Source organism: Macaca mulatta, chromosome 10 (genome assembly GCF_049350105.2).
Source record: "Macaca mulatta isolate MMU2019108-1 chromosome 10, T2T-MMU8v2.0, whole genome shotgun sequence".
NCBI lineage: Eukaryota > Metazoa > Chordata > Mammalia > Primates > Cercopithecidae > Macaca > Macaca mulatta.
Genome location: NC_133415.1, coordinates 9,351,236 through 9,367,949, shown reverse-complemented (window position 1 = coordinate 9,367,949; position 16,714 = coordinate 9,351,236). Strand labels below are relative to the sequence as shown.

Genomic DNA, 16,714 nt, shown 5'->3' with positions numbered 1-16,714 from the left:
TGTATATCAGTAGTTTGTTCCTTTTATTGTTGAGTGGTGGTCCATTGTTTGGATGTGCCAGAACATTTGGGCTGTTTCTAGTTTGGGGCATAAAATCACTATTAATATTCATGTACAAGTTTTGTGTGAACATAGATTTTCCTTACACTTGAGTAAAGAGCTAGCAGTGGAATTTTTGGGTCATATAGTAAGTGTAAGTTTAATTTTGTAAGAAACTCAAACTTTTTCAAAGTGGCTGTCTCATCAGCAATAACCAAGAGGTTCCAGTTGTTCTACATCCTCTCCAGCATTTGTTCTTTTTGAAAGCCATTCTAAAAGGCATATTTCGATTTTTATTAGATCAGTATCGAAGATTTATGTTATTAAACTATGTAAACAGGCCAGGCGTGAGAGTTCACGCCTATAATCTCTGCACTTTGAGAGGCCAAGGCAGGAGGATCACTTGAGCTCAGAAGTTCCAGACCAGCCTGGTCAGCATAGTGTGACTCTGTACCAAAAAAAAAAAAAAAAAAAATTGGAAAAATACAGTGGCTCATGCCTGTAGTCCTGGCTACTTGAGAGGTCAACGTGGGAGGATCGCTTTAGTCCAGGAGTTTGAGACCAGCCTGGACAACATTGGGAGACACTGTCTGTTAAAAAAAATTAGCTGGGTGTGGTGGTGCCCTGTGATCCCAGCTACTAAGGAAGCTGAGGTGGGCGAGTCACTTACTTGAGCACAGGATGTGGAGGCTGCAGTGAAACATGATCATGCCACTACAGTCCAGCCTGGGTGACAGAGCAAGACTCCATCTCAAAAAAACTCCAATCTGTGCAACAGAGCAAGACTTTCTCAAAACAAAAAATGTAGACAGTAGTCCCAGTTAAGTCATGATTTTGGTTTTTCTTCTCTTTCTTTAGTTTTCTGTGCATCTATTATATAATTCATTCATTCAGATTTTCTGCCAAAAATAGAAATCTCTTTTGCAATGCATTTAGACAGATCAGGTCATTTGTCCATATGATCATTTTCATGGAGACGTATCTCAGGAGCCCTCCATCTCCCTGATTCCATCTGGGTGGGGCACCCTGGAGGTCTGCTGCCTAGCTGTCCTCCTGAGCTCCCCATTCACCCTTATGCTCAGGGGCTCTCCCTGCCTGTTGTGCTGGGTCCCATGTTATCTTCTTTTCCGTTTCTCCTTTTAGTAAAGTACAACCTCCAGTTGCTTCCTGAGGGGTAGTCTTGAGACATGTATCTGAAAAGATCTCAATTCATACTTGCATAGCATTTGGCTAGGTATAGAATTCTAGATTGGAAATATTTTCTCTCAGATTTTGAAGGTCTTCATTATCTTATAGCTTCAAAGGTTGGTGTGGAGAAGTCTGATGAATGTTGAATTCCTAAAGCTCAGACTTTTTTGTTTGTATCTCTGCAAGTGTTTAGGTTCCGCTCTGTCCTCGGTGCTGTGAAATTTCTTGACAACAAAATCAGGGGCGAGTCCCCTTCATTCATTGTCCTGAACAGTTGATGTTTCCTTCTCAACTGGAAACTCATGTTCTTCATCTCTGAGAACTTGTCTTGACAAAAAAGAAATGTGGCCGGGCGCGGTGGCTCAAGCCTGTAATCCCAGCACTTTGGGAGGCCGAGACGGGCGGATCACGAGGTCAGGAGATCGAGACCATCCTGGCTAACACAATGAAACCCCGTCTCCACTAAAAATACAAAAAAAAAATTAGCCGGGCGTGGTGGCGGCGCCTGTAGTCCCAGCTACTCGGGAGGCTGAGGCAGGAGAATGGCATGAACCCGGGAGGCGGAGCTTGCAGTGAGCCGAGATCGCGCCACTGCACTCCAGCCTGGGCGACAGAGCGAGACTCCGCCTCAAAAAAAAAAAAAAAAAAAAAAAAAGAAATGTATTTATTTGACATCTCTCCCTGCCTCCTAGTCTGTTGTCTCTGCTGCCTCTTTCAGAAACATCTAAACAATTTAGCTGTTGGAGCTCCTGACCTCTTCTCTGTTCTTTCTGGAAAATATTTTTTTCAAGTTTAGCTTGTATACTTTGATTAGATTTTGCATTCCTATTATTATGTTATTTTTATTTTAAGGCAAGGTCTCTTTCTGTTGCCCAGGCTGGAGTGCAGTGGCAGGATCATAGTTCACTGCAGCCTTGTTCCCAGACTCAAGTGATCCTCCTGCCTCAACCTCCCAAGCAGCTGAAACTACAGGTGTGTGCCACCACACCCAGCTAGTATTTCAATTTTTTGTACAGACAGGGTCTTAGGTGGCCCAGACTGATGTTGAACTCCTAGGCTCAAACAGTCCTCCTGCCTTAGCCTACCAAAATGCTGGGATTACAGGCATGAGCTGCAGCATCTAGACTATATTTTTGTCAAGAATTAGTGGTGGTGGGTGTTTGAACATTTTTATTTTAGAGCCTCCTATTCTTATTTCATGAATGGAAAGTTTTATCTTTCTAAAGATATCAATTATAGATTTTTTTAAAAAGACAGTTTCACTCTTGTTGACCAGGCTGGAGTGCAATGGCGTGATCTCACCTCACTGCAACCTCCAATTCCCAGGTTCAGGCAATTCTCCTGCCTTAGCCTCCCAAGTAGCTGGGATTACAGATGCCCGCCACCACGACCAGCTAATTTTTTGTACTTTTAGTAGAGACGGGGTTTTCACCATGTTGGCCGGGCTGGTCTTGAACGCCTGACCTCAGGGGATCCACACGCCTCCGCCTCGCAAAGTGCTGGGATTACAGGCATGAGCCACTGTGGCCGGTTCAATTATAGATTTTTTAGGTTGAGGTGTTGACAGATCTCACCTCAGCCTTTTCTCTCTCCTTGTCATGCAGCCCATAGGGGAGACTGTCAGGCCAGTGTGAGGACTAATGAATAAATGCTACACTGTGCCCACTCAGGTGGGTAAGGGCTGGCACTCTTCTACCCCTGGAGTGCGGTGGCTATGTTGGCCCCCTTGGCTGACACAGTAAGGGGGACTGCACCTGGAGAGGATGGGCCAGTCAGGGAAGGACTGCTCGCCACTCATAGCTGTGTGTCACCCCTCCCACCTCCCTCTGTGGAGACGCAAAGTCAAGAGTAGGAAGAAGCCAGCCTCTGAGGTAAGGCTTCCCCTGGAAGGCTCAGGGCTGGGGCTCTCTCCTATCAGAGCTCAGTTAGACCCAGACACATGGCAGGGAGTCCCGGGGGTAGTGGCGGGCCCCCTCCAGGAAACTCACAAGGTTACCACAGCTCAACTGAAAAGGAAGAACTTCACAGGACTGCGACACCCCAGTGTGAGAACGGGACGATGAGGTGCTCTGAAGGCCTTTCTGCCCACAGTCTGCCCTCTTATTCCTCCTGCAGGTCATGATCCCCAGGGGACCTGGAGGACTGAATGATGCTGCCCCCGAGGAGGCTGCTGTCTTGTCTTAGGAGGGAGAGCAGGTGAAGTCCCCATGGGAGGAAGCACCTAGCCCCATTCCTGCTGAGCAAGAAGAGGTGGCAGGGACCCCAGACTGGGAGGTAAGGACAGCCCGGGGCTTCAACTGGAATGTCTCCAGCATGGGTCCGACTGAGCAGCCACGGAGCACTGCAGAGTGGGAGGCAGCGGGGCAGGGAGGCAGTACTGGAGGCTGGCTCAACCTCAAGACCAGCAGGCCAAGCTGCTGTCCCAAGGGAGTGAGGACATCTGTGCAGAGCTGAGAGGCAGCAGCCATGTGTGAACAGACTGGGCCTCATCCTGGCCCCACCGACTTCTTGCAGACAGAGCCTGTTTCCCTGTCTGTGTAACACAGAACCTGCCTGATCTCACTGCTGGGTTCCTCTTCCTCCTGCCAGGAAAATAAAAAGGTTCAAAAGGAAATTGCTGGGTATCCATCTGGTAAGACCACCGGCCCAGCGTGCTGCAGGGCGCTGCTTCCATCCTACTTCTCAGCGACTGCTAGGGTCACACACACCCCAGCCCTTTCCCGCCTTCCTGAGCTGTGGAGGGGAGGGAAACAGCCCAGGAGTCAGGTACCTGGACCTTCCTAGGAGTCTCCTTGGGTGGGCAGGAACTCCGGGCCACTCCCCTGAGCTGGCTGCATCCCTACCTTTCACCACAGCTGACCTGGCCCCCGGGCATCTCAGAGGGAGGTTTGCTCCCAGCAGGGGACTCAAAAGGCCGCCGGTTTCTACTTTGCAGAGGCCTCTGAGGACAGCAAAGAGCATAAGGCCCTGGGACTGGTTCCCCGTGCTCATGACAGAGCTCTGCCTGGACTGGCTCTCAGCCTCCAACACCCTCAAGACTCAGAACTGTGAAGAAAAAGTTTCCAATAATTCCAAGAGTTGCTGCTGCTATAGGCCCTGCTGCTGCCTTTTGGGGCCTCCGTCTTCAGAGAAACCCAGTGTGGCTTCATCCACACTCCCTGTCCCCACAGCTGCAGGAACAGCACTTCCTGCCACCGAGCCACGTCACCACAATGGATTGTCTCTGGAAGGGACAAGGGGGCCCTGGCCGGCCTTCCGACTGACTCGGTGCCAGGGGATGGACCAACGTTCCTCTCGTGCTGACAGCCGGGCCGCACCCTGGCAAGAGGGCATTTACAGAAATGCTGGCGGGAACCGCTGCCAGGGATGCTGTAGGGTCCTCTGGCAAAAGAGGTCTCAAGTGGCTTCTCAGAGTGTCTGTGGTTCTCTATCCCAGGCTGTTCCCTAAGAGGGTCTGCCCAGGACTCAGGTAAGCAGATGCTCATTAGAAACTCTTGGGCACTGCCTGTGTGCCCAGCCCAGCCCATTATGTCGGTGAGGACAGACATAGAGGACAGCGGTCCCTGCCTTTGGTGGGCTCCAGGCCAGCAAGGGCTACAGCCCCAGAAGGCAGAGCAGGAAGACAGGACTCAGGGCAGCTGAAGCAGCCTTCTCATTGGCAGAAGGGAAACAGAAGCCCAGGGTCACATGGGGTAATGGCAGAGCCAGGACTAGGGTCAGGGTCAGGGTCTCTGGCTCTCAGCTTGCCCATGCCACCACCTCCTCCTCTGCCCGCCCCAGTGCCTCATAGGCCCAAGGTTGACTCCTGTCCCTAGGGCAGGCCTGTGGCCCACAGGGCTCATGCATGGCCCCTGGCCAAGCCTGTGGGCCCTGCCTGACCCCGTACCGGGAGGATGGCACCTAGGGTTGGAGCCCAGCAAGTATTCTCCAGCTCCAGCCTGGCCCCGAGGGCAAACTTGCCACTGGTCAGGGGTCTGGACAGCGGCATGTCTGAGGACCCAGAGAGGTGGCCAGTCGTGTGGTGAGGTGACAGAGGCTGAGGACGGTGGCTTAGTCCCGGGCTTCCATGGGGCCTTGGGGCCTTCCCAGGGAACGTTCTGGCACCTGCTGACTGAGGTCTGGGAGGTAGCCCTGGCATATAGTCCCTGATGCCATGATTTGTCTTCCTTTTTGGAGTGTCACATATGAAAGGAGGTAACTGTTGTGATGGTGCTGGCGGGACCGCTGCCCCTGATGAGGGGTGGGCTGAGATAGGCCTGAAATGTGGGCCTCCAGGCTGACTCCTGCCCTCTCCACCACACTCAGGGCTGACACCTCTAGTCAGCCCATTCTGGCTCCTTCCCCCAGATGCCAGAACAATGTAGTTCTTGTCACCAATCTGGGCAGAGTTGGGTCAGTGGGGACATGGGATTATGGGCAAGGCTAGCTGACATCTGCTCAACCTCAACATACCTGTCTCAAACGCGGCCAGGTGGTGGGGTAAGCAGGAATGAGGCAGGGGTGGGACTGCCCTGGGGAGGACGTTCCCAACCAGGGCCTGGGCAGGGGACCCAAGTTGGAACTACCACATTGCTTTATTGTACATCAGGGCCCCTGGCTAGGGAGCAGGCTGGGGACTAGGTACCCCATTCTAGCGGGGCACAGCACAAAGCTCGTAGGGGGAAGGGGTCACCAGGAAAGCAAAGACACCATGGTGGCTGGGCCGGGGCTGTCCGGCGGGCACCGAGAAGCTGAAGCGCTGCAGCAGGCAGGTGAAGAAGAGGAAGAGCTCCATGCGGGCCAGGGGCTCCCCGAGGCATGCCCGGCGGCCTGTGGGGAGGGGAGGGGAGGGGAGGGGTGTCAGTGAGCCTGCCTCCCGGGCAGGACCCCTGCAAGATTCCACAGAAGGGGACAGGGAGCCGGGCTCCCCACAGGCACCTGCTGAGAAAGGCAGGAAGGCCTCTGGCTTCACAAAGCGGCCCTGAGCATCCAGGAAGTGTTCGGGGTGGAAGCGGAAGGGCTTCTCCCAGACGGCCTCATCCTTCAGCACCGATGACAGGTTGGTGAAGAGCGTCGTCCCCTGGGCAGGAGATGCAGGGTGAGAGTGGGGACTGGGCTCTAAGATGTTGGTACCACTGCCACCAAACACACGGGGGACACACACTGCCTGGCACACAGCTGGACTCTCAACTAGTCCTGCACCTGAGAAGCTCCTGGGCACCCTCTCTGACCCCATGGCAGGGCGTAGTCACACCTCTCAGGGGCACCCACGCTGCCCCCTCTCCCTACAGGCATTGGGTCGTCCGACATTCTGGCAGGTCCTGATCGACAGATCAGAACCCCACTAGACTGGGGTTCTGTATGGACAGGCCAGCCCTGCCTCTACTCTGGACCCCACAACCAAGCTGGGACAGTTGATGTGATGGCATTAAGGGACTGGGTGGCCAGGGTTCCTAGACTGGGCCCACCTGGTAGTGGCCATGCTGGGGCTACCACCAGGGCCTGGTGTTGAGCTGGGGTGAGGAGGGCTCCAGGCCTACCTTAGGGATGAGGAAGCCCTGTAGTTCGATGTCACGGGATGTCATATGGGTCACACCCAGGGGGACGATGTCCCCAAAGCGCTGCACCTCGTGAATCACGGCAGTGGTGTAGGGCATGCGAGCCTGGTCACCCATCTCAGGTCGCCGCACCTGCCCTATCACGTCGTCGATCTCCTGTTGGACACGGCCTGGACAGACATGCGTCCCCACAATGGGTCAGCACCTAGGGGGTAGCCCTGACACTCTGCCTCCTGTGTTGGAGGAGGTCAGGCTTACAGGAGCCTTTTCAAGACTGTGCTGGGAGCCCCGGGTGTCCCAGCTAAGTTCACGGGCCCCCACCTGTACCCTTCCTCCCTCGCCCCCTGCACTCGGCCCCAGCTGGACTCACGCTGCACATCCGGGTGCAGGATCATGAGCAGGAGGCCCCAGGCCAGCGTGGTCGAGGTGGTCACCATCCCAGCAGAGAACAAGTCAGCCACCACTATGCGCAGGTTCTCTTCATTGAAGCTGCTCTCAGGGTTCCCCTTGGCCTGAGCAGGGCCAAGAGGGTGCTCAGGGGACATATTGGGGTAGCCCCCTAATGACCTCCCATTCTGTACCTATCAGCCCAGATGCTGCTTGCCGGGATGCCCTGGCCCCACCTTTTGCCCAGCCTCCCCTCATTCCTCCTGGGATGCTCAATCCACCACCCTTGCTCCCTACCGTGGCAGCCGCTCTCACCTTCTCCATCTCTGCCAGGAAGGCCTCAGTCAGGTCTCGGGGTGCCTGGGCTGGATCCCAGGTCATCCTGTGCTCGGTCAGCAGCTCATCCAGCTGGGTCAGGAAAGCCTTTTGGGAGCGTAGGACCTTGCCAGCCAGCCCAGGGATGCGCAGGAGGAGGGGGACGGCATTCAGCACCTACACCAGACACAGAACGGGGTCTCAATCTCTCCTGTGCTCTGTGTTCACCTGGACCAGTCTCAGGCCCCAGCTGTCTCCAGGGAAGACCCAGGGCCTGCCTGTCTCCACCACTGACCTCTCCAAGTGCCAGCCTCCACCCTCTCTCCTTGCCGTGGGCTGCCAGAAGAGAAACCCAAAATCGAAATCACCACGGACAGGGGGCACAGTCCTTGGCCTTTCTTGGTGCCCCCTGACCCGGGCACACCTCTCCCATGACCTTGTCTGAGACTTCCCCTTCTCCTCCAGGCCCTTCCTCTAGCAGTGGACTCTCTAGGAATGTCCTTTCCCAAGCCCTCTGCAAATCCTGTTCCTCGGAGGCCCTACTGCAGCCCTGGCACTTCTCAGGAGCTCGCCCTGCAGAGACCCCGGCGTCCATCGCTCTGCACCTCGCGCAGGAAGCCTGACTCCTCCTTCAGTGCCTCATGTGTTAGGTCAAACAGCCTGAGGAAGCGAGGGTCGTCGTACTCGAAGCGGCGCCCGTAGGTGAGGGAGGCGATCACGTTGCTCACTGCTTTATCCAGGAGGCTGTTTGGGCGAAAGGGTCGTCCTGGGGGCGGGAGATGCGGGTCAGGGGTCACCTTCCCCATCCCCCGCCTTCCCAGTTCCTGCCTTGTGCCCCTCTGCCCATCACCCACCGGCTTGGTCGGTGAAGGCAGCACAGAGGCAGGCGGCCTCCTCGGTGACCCATTGCTCCAGCGACTTCTTGCCCAGGCCCAAGTTGCGCAAGGTAGACACGGAGAAGCGCCTCTGCTCGCGCCACGCGGGCCCGTAGCGCGCCAGGAACACCCCTAGGGGCAGGACAGGCAGGTGCGAGTGGCCATGAAGTCCTTGGCCCCACCCTCTGCCACCCACTCCAACCCAGCGCTACCCAAGGTCTCCCGCAGTCCCTCGCCTGGTCCAGCTGGGCACAGGGCCCACTCTGCTTACCTGCCTTGCTTCCCTGGCTGGGGCAGGTTTTTGCCCCACCTCTTCTCTGCCCACCCTGACCGCCTTTCCACTCAGGGAAGATCCCGCATGCGCCGTCCCCCTCGTCGACACCTGATTCCAGCTGGGAAAGGCGCCATCCTCACCCACCTGGCTCCTGGCGGGTCTGGGCAGTGGCCCCGCCCACTCGTCACAAGCCCCGCCCTCATCCCCAGGCTCACACCTCCCCAGTGCAGGTGGTTTCCTGGCCCGCTGTCCCCACTGGCTGGCCTTTCTGTTTCACATCCACGACCCCGCGCCCTCTCCGCCCAGCTCGGACTTCGGTCACCGCCCACCCAGGGCCCACGGAAATGAGGTCTCTGTGCCCACCGCCACTTGCCTTGGGAGCGCGGCCCAAAACCCAGGACCTGGTTGATGGGCACAGGCGGGCGGTCGGCTGTGTCCTCGCCGCAGGTCACCAGCGCCTCACGCACGGCCGCCAGCCCATTGAGCACGACCACCGGCGTCCAGGCCAGCTGCAGGCTGAACACGTCCCCGAAGCGGCGCCGCAACTGCAGAGGGAGGGTCAGGGCCTCCGTCAAGCCAGGGTCCCCCCCAGACTGCAGGTCCTAGTCCTATCTGAGCCTTGGGCGACCCCCGGGGATACCAGGAGTGAGCAGGTGGAAGGAGGAGACCCGGCCTCATGATCCTGAGGTGGGGGTGGGGTTCACATCTTCTATGATGGAGGAACTCAGTTTGGATGCATCACCCAGCTATGACCTTATAAGGGTCACCAAAATTGCCGATAGACCCCAGTTAGCATCCCATTTTACAGATGATGGTCCATGCCAGTGAGCAGTGAGGCCTGAGGACCCACAGTGCAAAAGGTTTGAACCAGGTCACTGCACACCCTTCATCCTTGATTTCCTGATTTAAAGACCTGACTTTAAAAGACCCTGACTTGTCTTCCATTCGTAAGTCCTTTCCTTCTGGTGTCAGCAGAAGGGACTTTGTGCTCCATAACATATTGTGCCCAATGGGCTTGCACGCCCACTGCCAAGTCCAGCTCCACCTCCAGGCCCTTGCCCTACTCTTCCTTGGTTTTTGGAAAATCCAGTCCTTCGTACCATGCACAAATGCCCTCCCCCTGGAAGTCCCCCAAACCCGCTCCCTTCTCAGCCTGGCTTCTGGTCCAGCCTGTGGTTTCACCCACCACCCATGTTTGCTGCTGGTGGGGGATCCTCAGGACCTCTGCCACCCTCCAGGACCTCCTCCCTCACCTGGTCGAAGCAGTATGGTGTGTTCTTGAAGTCCACATGCAACAGGTTGCCCAGCCCCGGCAGTGGCAGGGGACCTGGCGGGTAGCGTGCAGCCCAGCGTTGGCGCCGGTGCATCAGGTCCACCAGGAGCAGGAAGATGGCCACTGTCACAGCCAGGGGCACCAGTGCATCTAGCTCCATAGCTGCCTTACTGCCCCCTGGGCTCCTCTGGACACACCTGGCTCCCCCACCCCACCAGGCACAGAGGACCAGGCAGGACACTCTCAACACACCAAGTGCGTGATCATTCCCTTATAAAGGAAGCTGATCATGGCCTTTGCCCTCTGCTGTGAGCCAACCTGCTGTTTTGATTGTACTGCCAGTGGGTACAGGGTCAGGCCAGGGCGGGTAGGGGCTGCTCCAGAGGTCCTTGCCCCTGCTGCCCGCTCCAGGCCCTTACCCAGGGTAGGGTGGTGGAGGGGCCTGGTTGGAGAAGTCACTCCCTCTCCCCACTCCCAGCTTCTCAAGCCCGCACAGGCTTCTGGGATAACCAAGGTCTCATTGCACCCTGCCATCCACCTCTCTGCTAGGCTCATACACCCTAATGTGGTCACAACCCCTCCTCCAGAACATGGCCTTCCCCTTTCCTTACCCCACCTACCCGTTCCAGAGTGGCCTTTACCACCCTTATCTGTCACTGGCACTTACCTGGGGCCTTAGGGAGCTCATGATGATCAGAGGCGCCATGGGCCTGGTCCCTTCGCTTCACACTGCACTCTTGACATGCACAGACGCTATGCACACCCCTGATGGTGCACAGACCTCTTGTCCACTCCCAGACACTTGTCCACACTTGGAGGGACACGATCACACACCCACAAAATCACCCACACGAAGACAGTACTCACGTGCACACAGACTCACACTGACACTCGGCACACGCATTGTCACACACACACATACAGACCCAGCACCAAGTACTGCGCTTCTCAGCCATGCCTGAGGTTTCCTGCGTGGGATTTCTCCTGTCCAGAGGCTGCTCCCAGTGAGCCTCAAAGCTGTCGCCTGGATCCCAGCCCAGCCCGCATTCCTGGGCTCCGGCCTGGCCATGGCTTCTTGTTTGCAACAGGGCTGTTCCCAGAGCTTCCAGTTAGTAACCTGAAGGCCCTTGCCCCAGCCTGTGACAACATCCTTCAGGGCTGCCTGAGGGCCGTCGTCCTCCACTGCTTTCTGGCCTCCATGTTTCTGATTAGAAATCTGGTGGGAACGTTATGGAGGATCCTTTGTTCAGGATATGTTGACTTAAAAAAAAAAAAAAAAAAGACAGGGTCTTACTCTGTTGCCCAGGCTGGAGTGCAGTGGCAGGATCACGGCTCACTGCAGTCGTGACCTCAAGTAGACCTCCTGCCTCCCAAGTAGCTGGGACTACAGGCACCACTGAGCCCATATAATTTTGTTTTTGAGACGGAGTTTTGCTCTTGTCGCCCAGGCTGGAGTGTAATGACGCAATCTCGGCTCACTGCAACCTCCGCCTCCAGGGTTCAAGTGATTCTCCTGCCTCAGCCTCCAGAGTAGCTGGGATTACAGGCACCCACCAACCATGCCTGGCTGATTTTTTTGTAGTTTTAGTAGAGACAGGGTTTCACCATGTTGGCCAGGCAGGTCTCGAACCCCTGACCTCAGGTGATCCACCTGCCTTGGCCTCCCAAAGTACTGGGATTACATGCATGCACCATCATGTCTGGCTTGGGAATGAGGTTTTGAAGCTCCAGCTGCTGGGGCTTCCTCAGGTTTCTGTGGGGCCATGCAGACTGTCTTGTTTCAAGTCTGTCTCCTAACTGGGGAGAGGGGGGATATGAACAGAACAAGTTAAAATACCACATAGCTTGCCATTCTCAGCTTCAGCCACTTTTCTTTTTGTTTTTTGGTAGAAACGGGGTCTTGCTATGTTGCCCAGGCTGGTCTCCAACTCCTGGTCTCAAGAGAACCTTCCACCTCAGTCTCTGAAAGGGCTGGGATTCCAGGTCTGAGCTGCTGTGCCTGGCCCTCCATTTTTCTTGAATAAATGCTCATGGGTATTTATGAGCTTTTAGTTAATTTCCAGACTTCTGAAAAAGTTGAGACTGATGTTTTTGTCAGGTTTTTCATGTCGCACAGCAAATGGTAAATTTCAATGTGTTATTTCTGCAGATGTCACAGCTCATCTGAGGGTATTTATGAGACGTAAGATGTCTTAAATGTCTGTCTTTATATGTGGCTAACAGTTTGGTTGGGTCTAGAATTCTTTTTTATTTTTTGAGATGGAGTCTTGCTCTGTTGCCCAGGCTGGAGTGCTGTGGCACAGTCCTGGTTCATGGCAACCTCCACCTCCCGGGTTCGATTCTCCTGCCCTCAGCCTCCCAAGTAGCTGGGACTACAGGCGCCCACCACACCTGGCTAATTTTTGTGTTTTTAGTAGAGACGGGGTTTCACCATGTTGGCCAGGCTGGTCTTGAACCTCTGACCTCCAGTGATCTGCCTGCCTCAGCCTCCCAAAGTGCCGGGATTACAGATGTAAGCCACCATGCTTGGCCTAGAATTCTACATTGAACATTATTTTCCTGCTGAATTTTGTCTACTGTTATGAAAAGAGGTCACTGTTGTGATGGTGCTGGTGGGACTGCCGCCTCTGGTGCGTTGGCTTCAGTTGGGCCTGAAATGTGGGCCTCCAGGCTGAGGGAGCCTCTGTGCAGTAAAGGGTCGACTCATCAGCTTGGGGAAGGCAGCATCTCTGTATCTTGAAGAAAAAAGAACAAGACCTCGACCAGTTTTTGGAAGATGAGCTGTGTGCTTTGGTAGTATTCTGCCTGGTAACAGTGTCTTTGAATTCCTGAAGCCTTAGGCCATGCCAGTTTGCTGACAAGGTGATGTATGGTAGAGACCTTGGATCTGCCTGTATCAATTTGACCTCTAGAGGGGGCAGGAGACTTCATACCTAATGTCAGCCACTCAAGTACTCCATACGTACAAGACCAACCCCCCAGAACTCCTCTGAACATGAGGGCTTGGTGGAGGTCCCTTACAGGCAGTGTCCTGTACATGTGTCACACACTGTGGCTGGGAGAATACAGCACTGTCTGTATGACTGCACTGGAAGACAACAGTGGGAATTCTGTGCTGTGTGTCTGCTGGACTCTGTCCTGGGCACCACTGACCTCTGCTGACTTTTATCTGTATCTTTTCAGTGTAATAAACCATGACAATGAGTATAACAGCATTTCTGAATTCCGTTGAGTTCTTATAGCAAATCACTGAACTGAGAGGGGCAGATCTTGGGGACTCCCGACACAGCTGGCTTCAGAAGTGTGATTCACTAGAATTACCCTCTCTGAAACTTGGTGCAAGCTTAACTTGGAAAAAGGAAGGTAAAGGAGGTGGCTGATGGAGCTTTATTCCTGCATAGTTACTGTGTCACTTATGGCATGACACAGTAGCTGCACTGTGATCAGTTATGAGAGGTAAAGTTAGTTACAGAATTTAGAAATGATGGAACCAACTCCCAAGGAGCTGGCACAGTGGATGTGTAAGGAAATGTAAAATAACAAGAAACAAGCTAAATATACAATCCCTTGGTTATTGTTGTGTGCCATTGGCTACATTGAAGTAAAGGATAGGCTGGATGTGGTGGCTCACACCTGTAATCCCAGCACTTTAGGCCAAGGCAAGAGGATCACTTGAGTCCAAGAGTTTGAGACTAGCCTGGGCAACATGGCGAGACCCTGTCACTACAAATAATTTAAAAATTAGCCGTGTGCGGTGACGCAGGTCCAAGCTACTTAGGAGCCTGAGGTGGGGGAATTCTTGAACCCAGGCAGTTGAGGCTGCAGTGAGCTGTGATCGCACACTGCACTCCAGTCTGGGCCACAGAAGGAGACCCTGTAACAGGGGGGAAAAAAAAAAAGAAAAAAGAAAGGGGGCAAAGCATTCATTCCACTCCTCACCCCCATGGGAACACCAAATTTTAACAACTATCTGCACACAGAAAAGCACCGTCACAAGATCCAAAAATCAGCTGAGCCATCACAGTACCTGGTTTTAACTTCATATCACAGGAAGACGCACTGATGAGGGTGGGAAAGACAGTCTTAAATCGCTGACACCACCCTGCTCCCTCACCTGCTGGCAGAGGCCATGCAGCACTGAGTCTGTGCACTTGTGGGAGGGAGAGAGCAGTGACTGGGGTGCATGACACTGGACTCAGGGCTGCCCTGTCACAGCAGAGAGCAAAGCCACGCTGGGTTCAGTCAGCACCCACACCAGAAGGGAGCATTTGGGCCAGCCCTAGCCAGAGGGGAATCGCCCATTCCAGTGGCCAGAACTTGAGTTTCTGGGCAAGCCTCGCCACCACGGGTCAAAGTACTCAGGGATCCTAGGTAAACTTGCAAGACAGTCTAGGACACAAGGACTGTGGTTCCTCAGCAATTCCTAGTACTGGGCTCGGCTCAGAGCCAGAGGACTGGGGTGGCACATGACCCAGGGAGCCAGGAGCCAGGAGCCAGGAGCCAGGGTGGCTCAGAGAGTGCTTGCCACCCCTCCCCCAACCCCGGGGTGCAGAGCTGGCAAAACAATGAAAGTAACTCATTTCTTCTGCTCAAGGAGAGAAGAGTGACGAGTAATGAGGACTTGGTCTTGCATCTTGGATACCAGTTCAGCCACAGTAGAAGAGGACGCTGGGTAGAGGAGTGAGGTGCCCAGTCCAGGCCCTAGCTCACCAGCATTCTAGACACACCCTGGGGCAGAAGGGAACCCACTGTCTTGGAGACAAGGACCCAGCCCTGGCAGGATTCATCACCCGTGGGCCCTGAATAACCGGTAGCAATACCCAGGGAGTACACCATGGGCCTTGGGCTCTGAGACATGCTGACTTCAGGTGTGACCTGGCACACTCCCAGCTCTGGTGGCGAAAGTGAAAAAAGGAAGCAGAGGGAAGAGTAAAGGGGACTTTGTCTTGCACCCTAGGTACCAGCCTGGCCACAGTGGGGCAGAGCACGAAGGAGGCTTTTGCGGTCCCTGAGTCCAGGCCTAGGCTCTTGGACAGCATTTCTAGACCTGCCCTGGGCCAGAGGGAAGGCCATTTCCCTGCAGGGTGAGTCCCAGGGCTGGCAGCATTGACGACAAGCTGACTGAGGAGCCCTTGGGCTTTAGTGAACATCAGCTGTGGTCTGCCAGAACCCCCCACCATGGGCTGGCGGGGGTGGGGGCCACTGGAAGAGAATCCCCATCTGTGGAAAGTGGAGGGAAGAGCAGGAAGGACTTTGTATTGCAGTTTGTATTGTAAGGACTTTGTATTGTATTTTCCATTGCTTAGCTGCAATGGAATAGAAGAAGAGGCAAATTGCTAAGGTTTTTGACAATAATCTCCGGCTCCCAGACAACATTTCTGGACCCACCTAGGGACTGGGGGAACTCATCACCCTGAGGGAAGGACACAAACCTGGATGGCTTCACTACCTGCAGGTCGCAGAGCCCTAGGGCCTTGAGTGAACATAGGTGGTAGCCAGGTAGTGGTTACAGCAGACCTTGGGTGAGACCCAGTGCTATGCTGGCTTCAAGTGTGACCAGTGCAGTCCCAGTGGTGGTGGCCACAGAGGTGCCTGTATCACCACACCCCCAGCTCCAGGTGGCTCAGCACAGAGAGAGAGAGACTCCATTTGTTTGGGAAAAAGTAAAGAAAGAGAACAAGAGTCTCTGCCTGCTAATCCAGACAATTCTTCCAGCTCTTATCCAAGACCAAGGCGGTACCTCTATGAGGTTTCAAAAACCACAGCGTTGGCCGGGTGGGGTGGCTCACACATGCAATCCCAGCACTTTGGGAGTCTGAGATGGGCAGATCACCTGAGGTCAGGAGTTCGAGACCAGCCTGGCCAATATGGTGAAACCCCATCTCTACTAAAAATACAAAAAATTAGCTGGATGTGGTGGTGCATGCCTGTAATCCCAGCTACTCGGGAGGCTGAGGCAGAATTGCTTGAATCCGGGAGGTGGAGGATGTAGTGAGCCGAGATCATGCCATTGCACTACAGCCTGGGCAACAACAAGAGTGAAACTCTGTCTCAAAACAAAAACAAAAACACTGCTGGGCGTAGTGGCTCACGCCTGTAATTCCAGCACTCTGGGAGGCCAAGACGGGATCACGGGGTCAGGAGATCGAGACCATCCTGGCTAACACAGTGAAACCCTGTCTCTACTAGAAAATACAAAAAATTAGACAGGCGTGGTGGCGGGTGCCTGTAGTCCCAGCTACTCGGGAGGCTGAGGCAGGAGAATGGCGTGAACCCAGGAGGCGGAGCTTGCAGTGAGCCGAGATTGCGCCACTGCACTCCAGCCTGGGCAACAGAGTGAGACTCTGTCTCAAAAAGAAAACAAAGACAAAAAACAAAAAACAAAAACAAAAAAACAAAAACCCCAAAACCACAGCATTATTGATCGTGGGGCCCAAGTCCCTTCAAATACCTGGAAATCATCCTCAAGAAGGACAGACATAAACAAGCCCGGACAGCAAGAACTACGATAAATACCTTGCTCTTCAATGCCCAGACACCAGCAAACATCCACAAGTCTCGAGATCAGCCAGGAAAACATGACCCCACCAAACAAACTAAGGTGCCAGGGACCAATCCCAGAGAAACAGAGACATGTGACCTTACAAAGTATTCAAAATAGCTGTTTTGAGGGACCTCAAGGAAATTCAAGGTAACACAGAGAAGGAATTCAGAATTCTATCAGATACATTTAACAAAGTAACTGAAATAATTAAAAAGAATCCAGAAGAAATTCTAGAGTTAAAAAATGCAACTGACATACTGAAGAATTCATCAGAGTTTTAAA

The 16,714-nt window shown here is 54.2% G+C and overlaps 1 protein-coding gene and 2 long non-coding RNA genes across 5 annotated transcripts in view; 1 reads left to right on the top strand and 2 right to left on the bottom strand.

Moving 5' to 3' along the window:
- The window catches only part of LOC107000678 (uncharacterized), a 36,480-nt gene extending 26,937 nt beyond the window's left edge, over positions 1-9,543 (top strand). The window contains exons 4-8 of the long non-coding RNA XR_013398973.1: positions 3,343-3,501; positions 3,742-3,859; positions 4,163-4,696; positions 7,932-8,168; positions 8,688-9,543. This is a non-coding gene — a long non-coding RNA (uncharacterized LOC107000678). The remainder of the gene's footprint in view (positions 1-3,342; positions 3,502-3,741; positions 3,860-4,162; positions 4,697-7,931; positions 8,169-8,687) is intronic.
- Positions 10-2,554, bottom strand: LOC144331655 (uncharacterized). Its single transcript, XR_013398998.1, has 2 exons — positions 1,820-2,554; positions 10-753 (listed from the first exon to the last, which is right to left on the bottom strand). It is a non-coding gene; the product is annotated as an uncharacterized LOC144331655 (long non-coding RNA).
- On the bottom strand, positions 5,740-11,272 carry LOC678691 (cytochrome P450 family 2 subfamily D member 6). Of its 3 annotated transcripts, none has more exons than XM_077948053.1 (9): positions 9,869-11,272; positions 8,989-9,160; positions 8,321-8,473; positions 8,072-8,232; positions 7,449-7,643; positions 7,135-7,276; positions 6,747-6,934; positions 6,145-6,286; positions 5,740-6,036 (listed from the first exon to the last, which is right to left on the bottom strand). In XM_077948053.1, the coding sequence occupies exons 1-9, from the start codon at positions 10,046-10,048 to the stop codon at positions 5,858-5,860; spliced, it is 1,512 nt and encodes a 503-aa protein (XP_077804179.1). In that variant the 5' UTR covers positions 10,049-11,272; the 3' UTR covers positions 5,740-5,857.
- Positions 11,273-16,714: the final 5,442 nt, after the last annotated feature.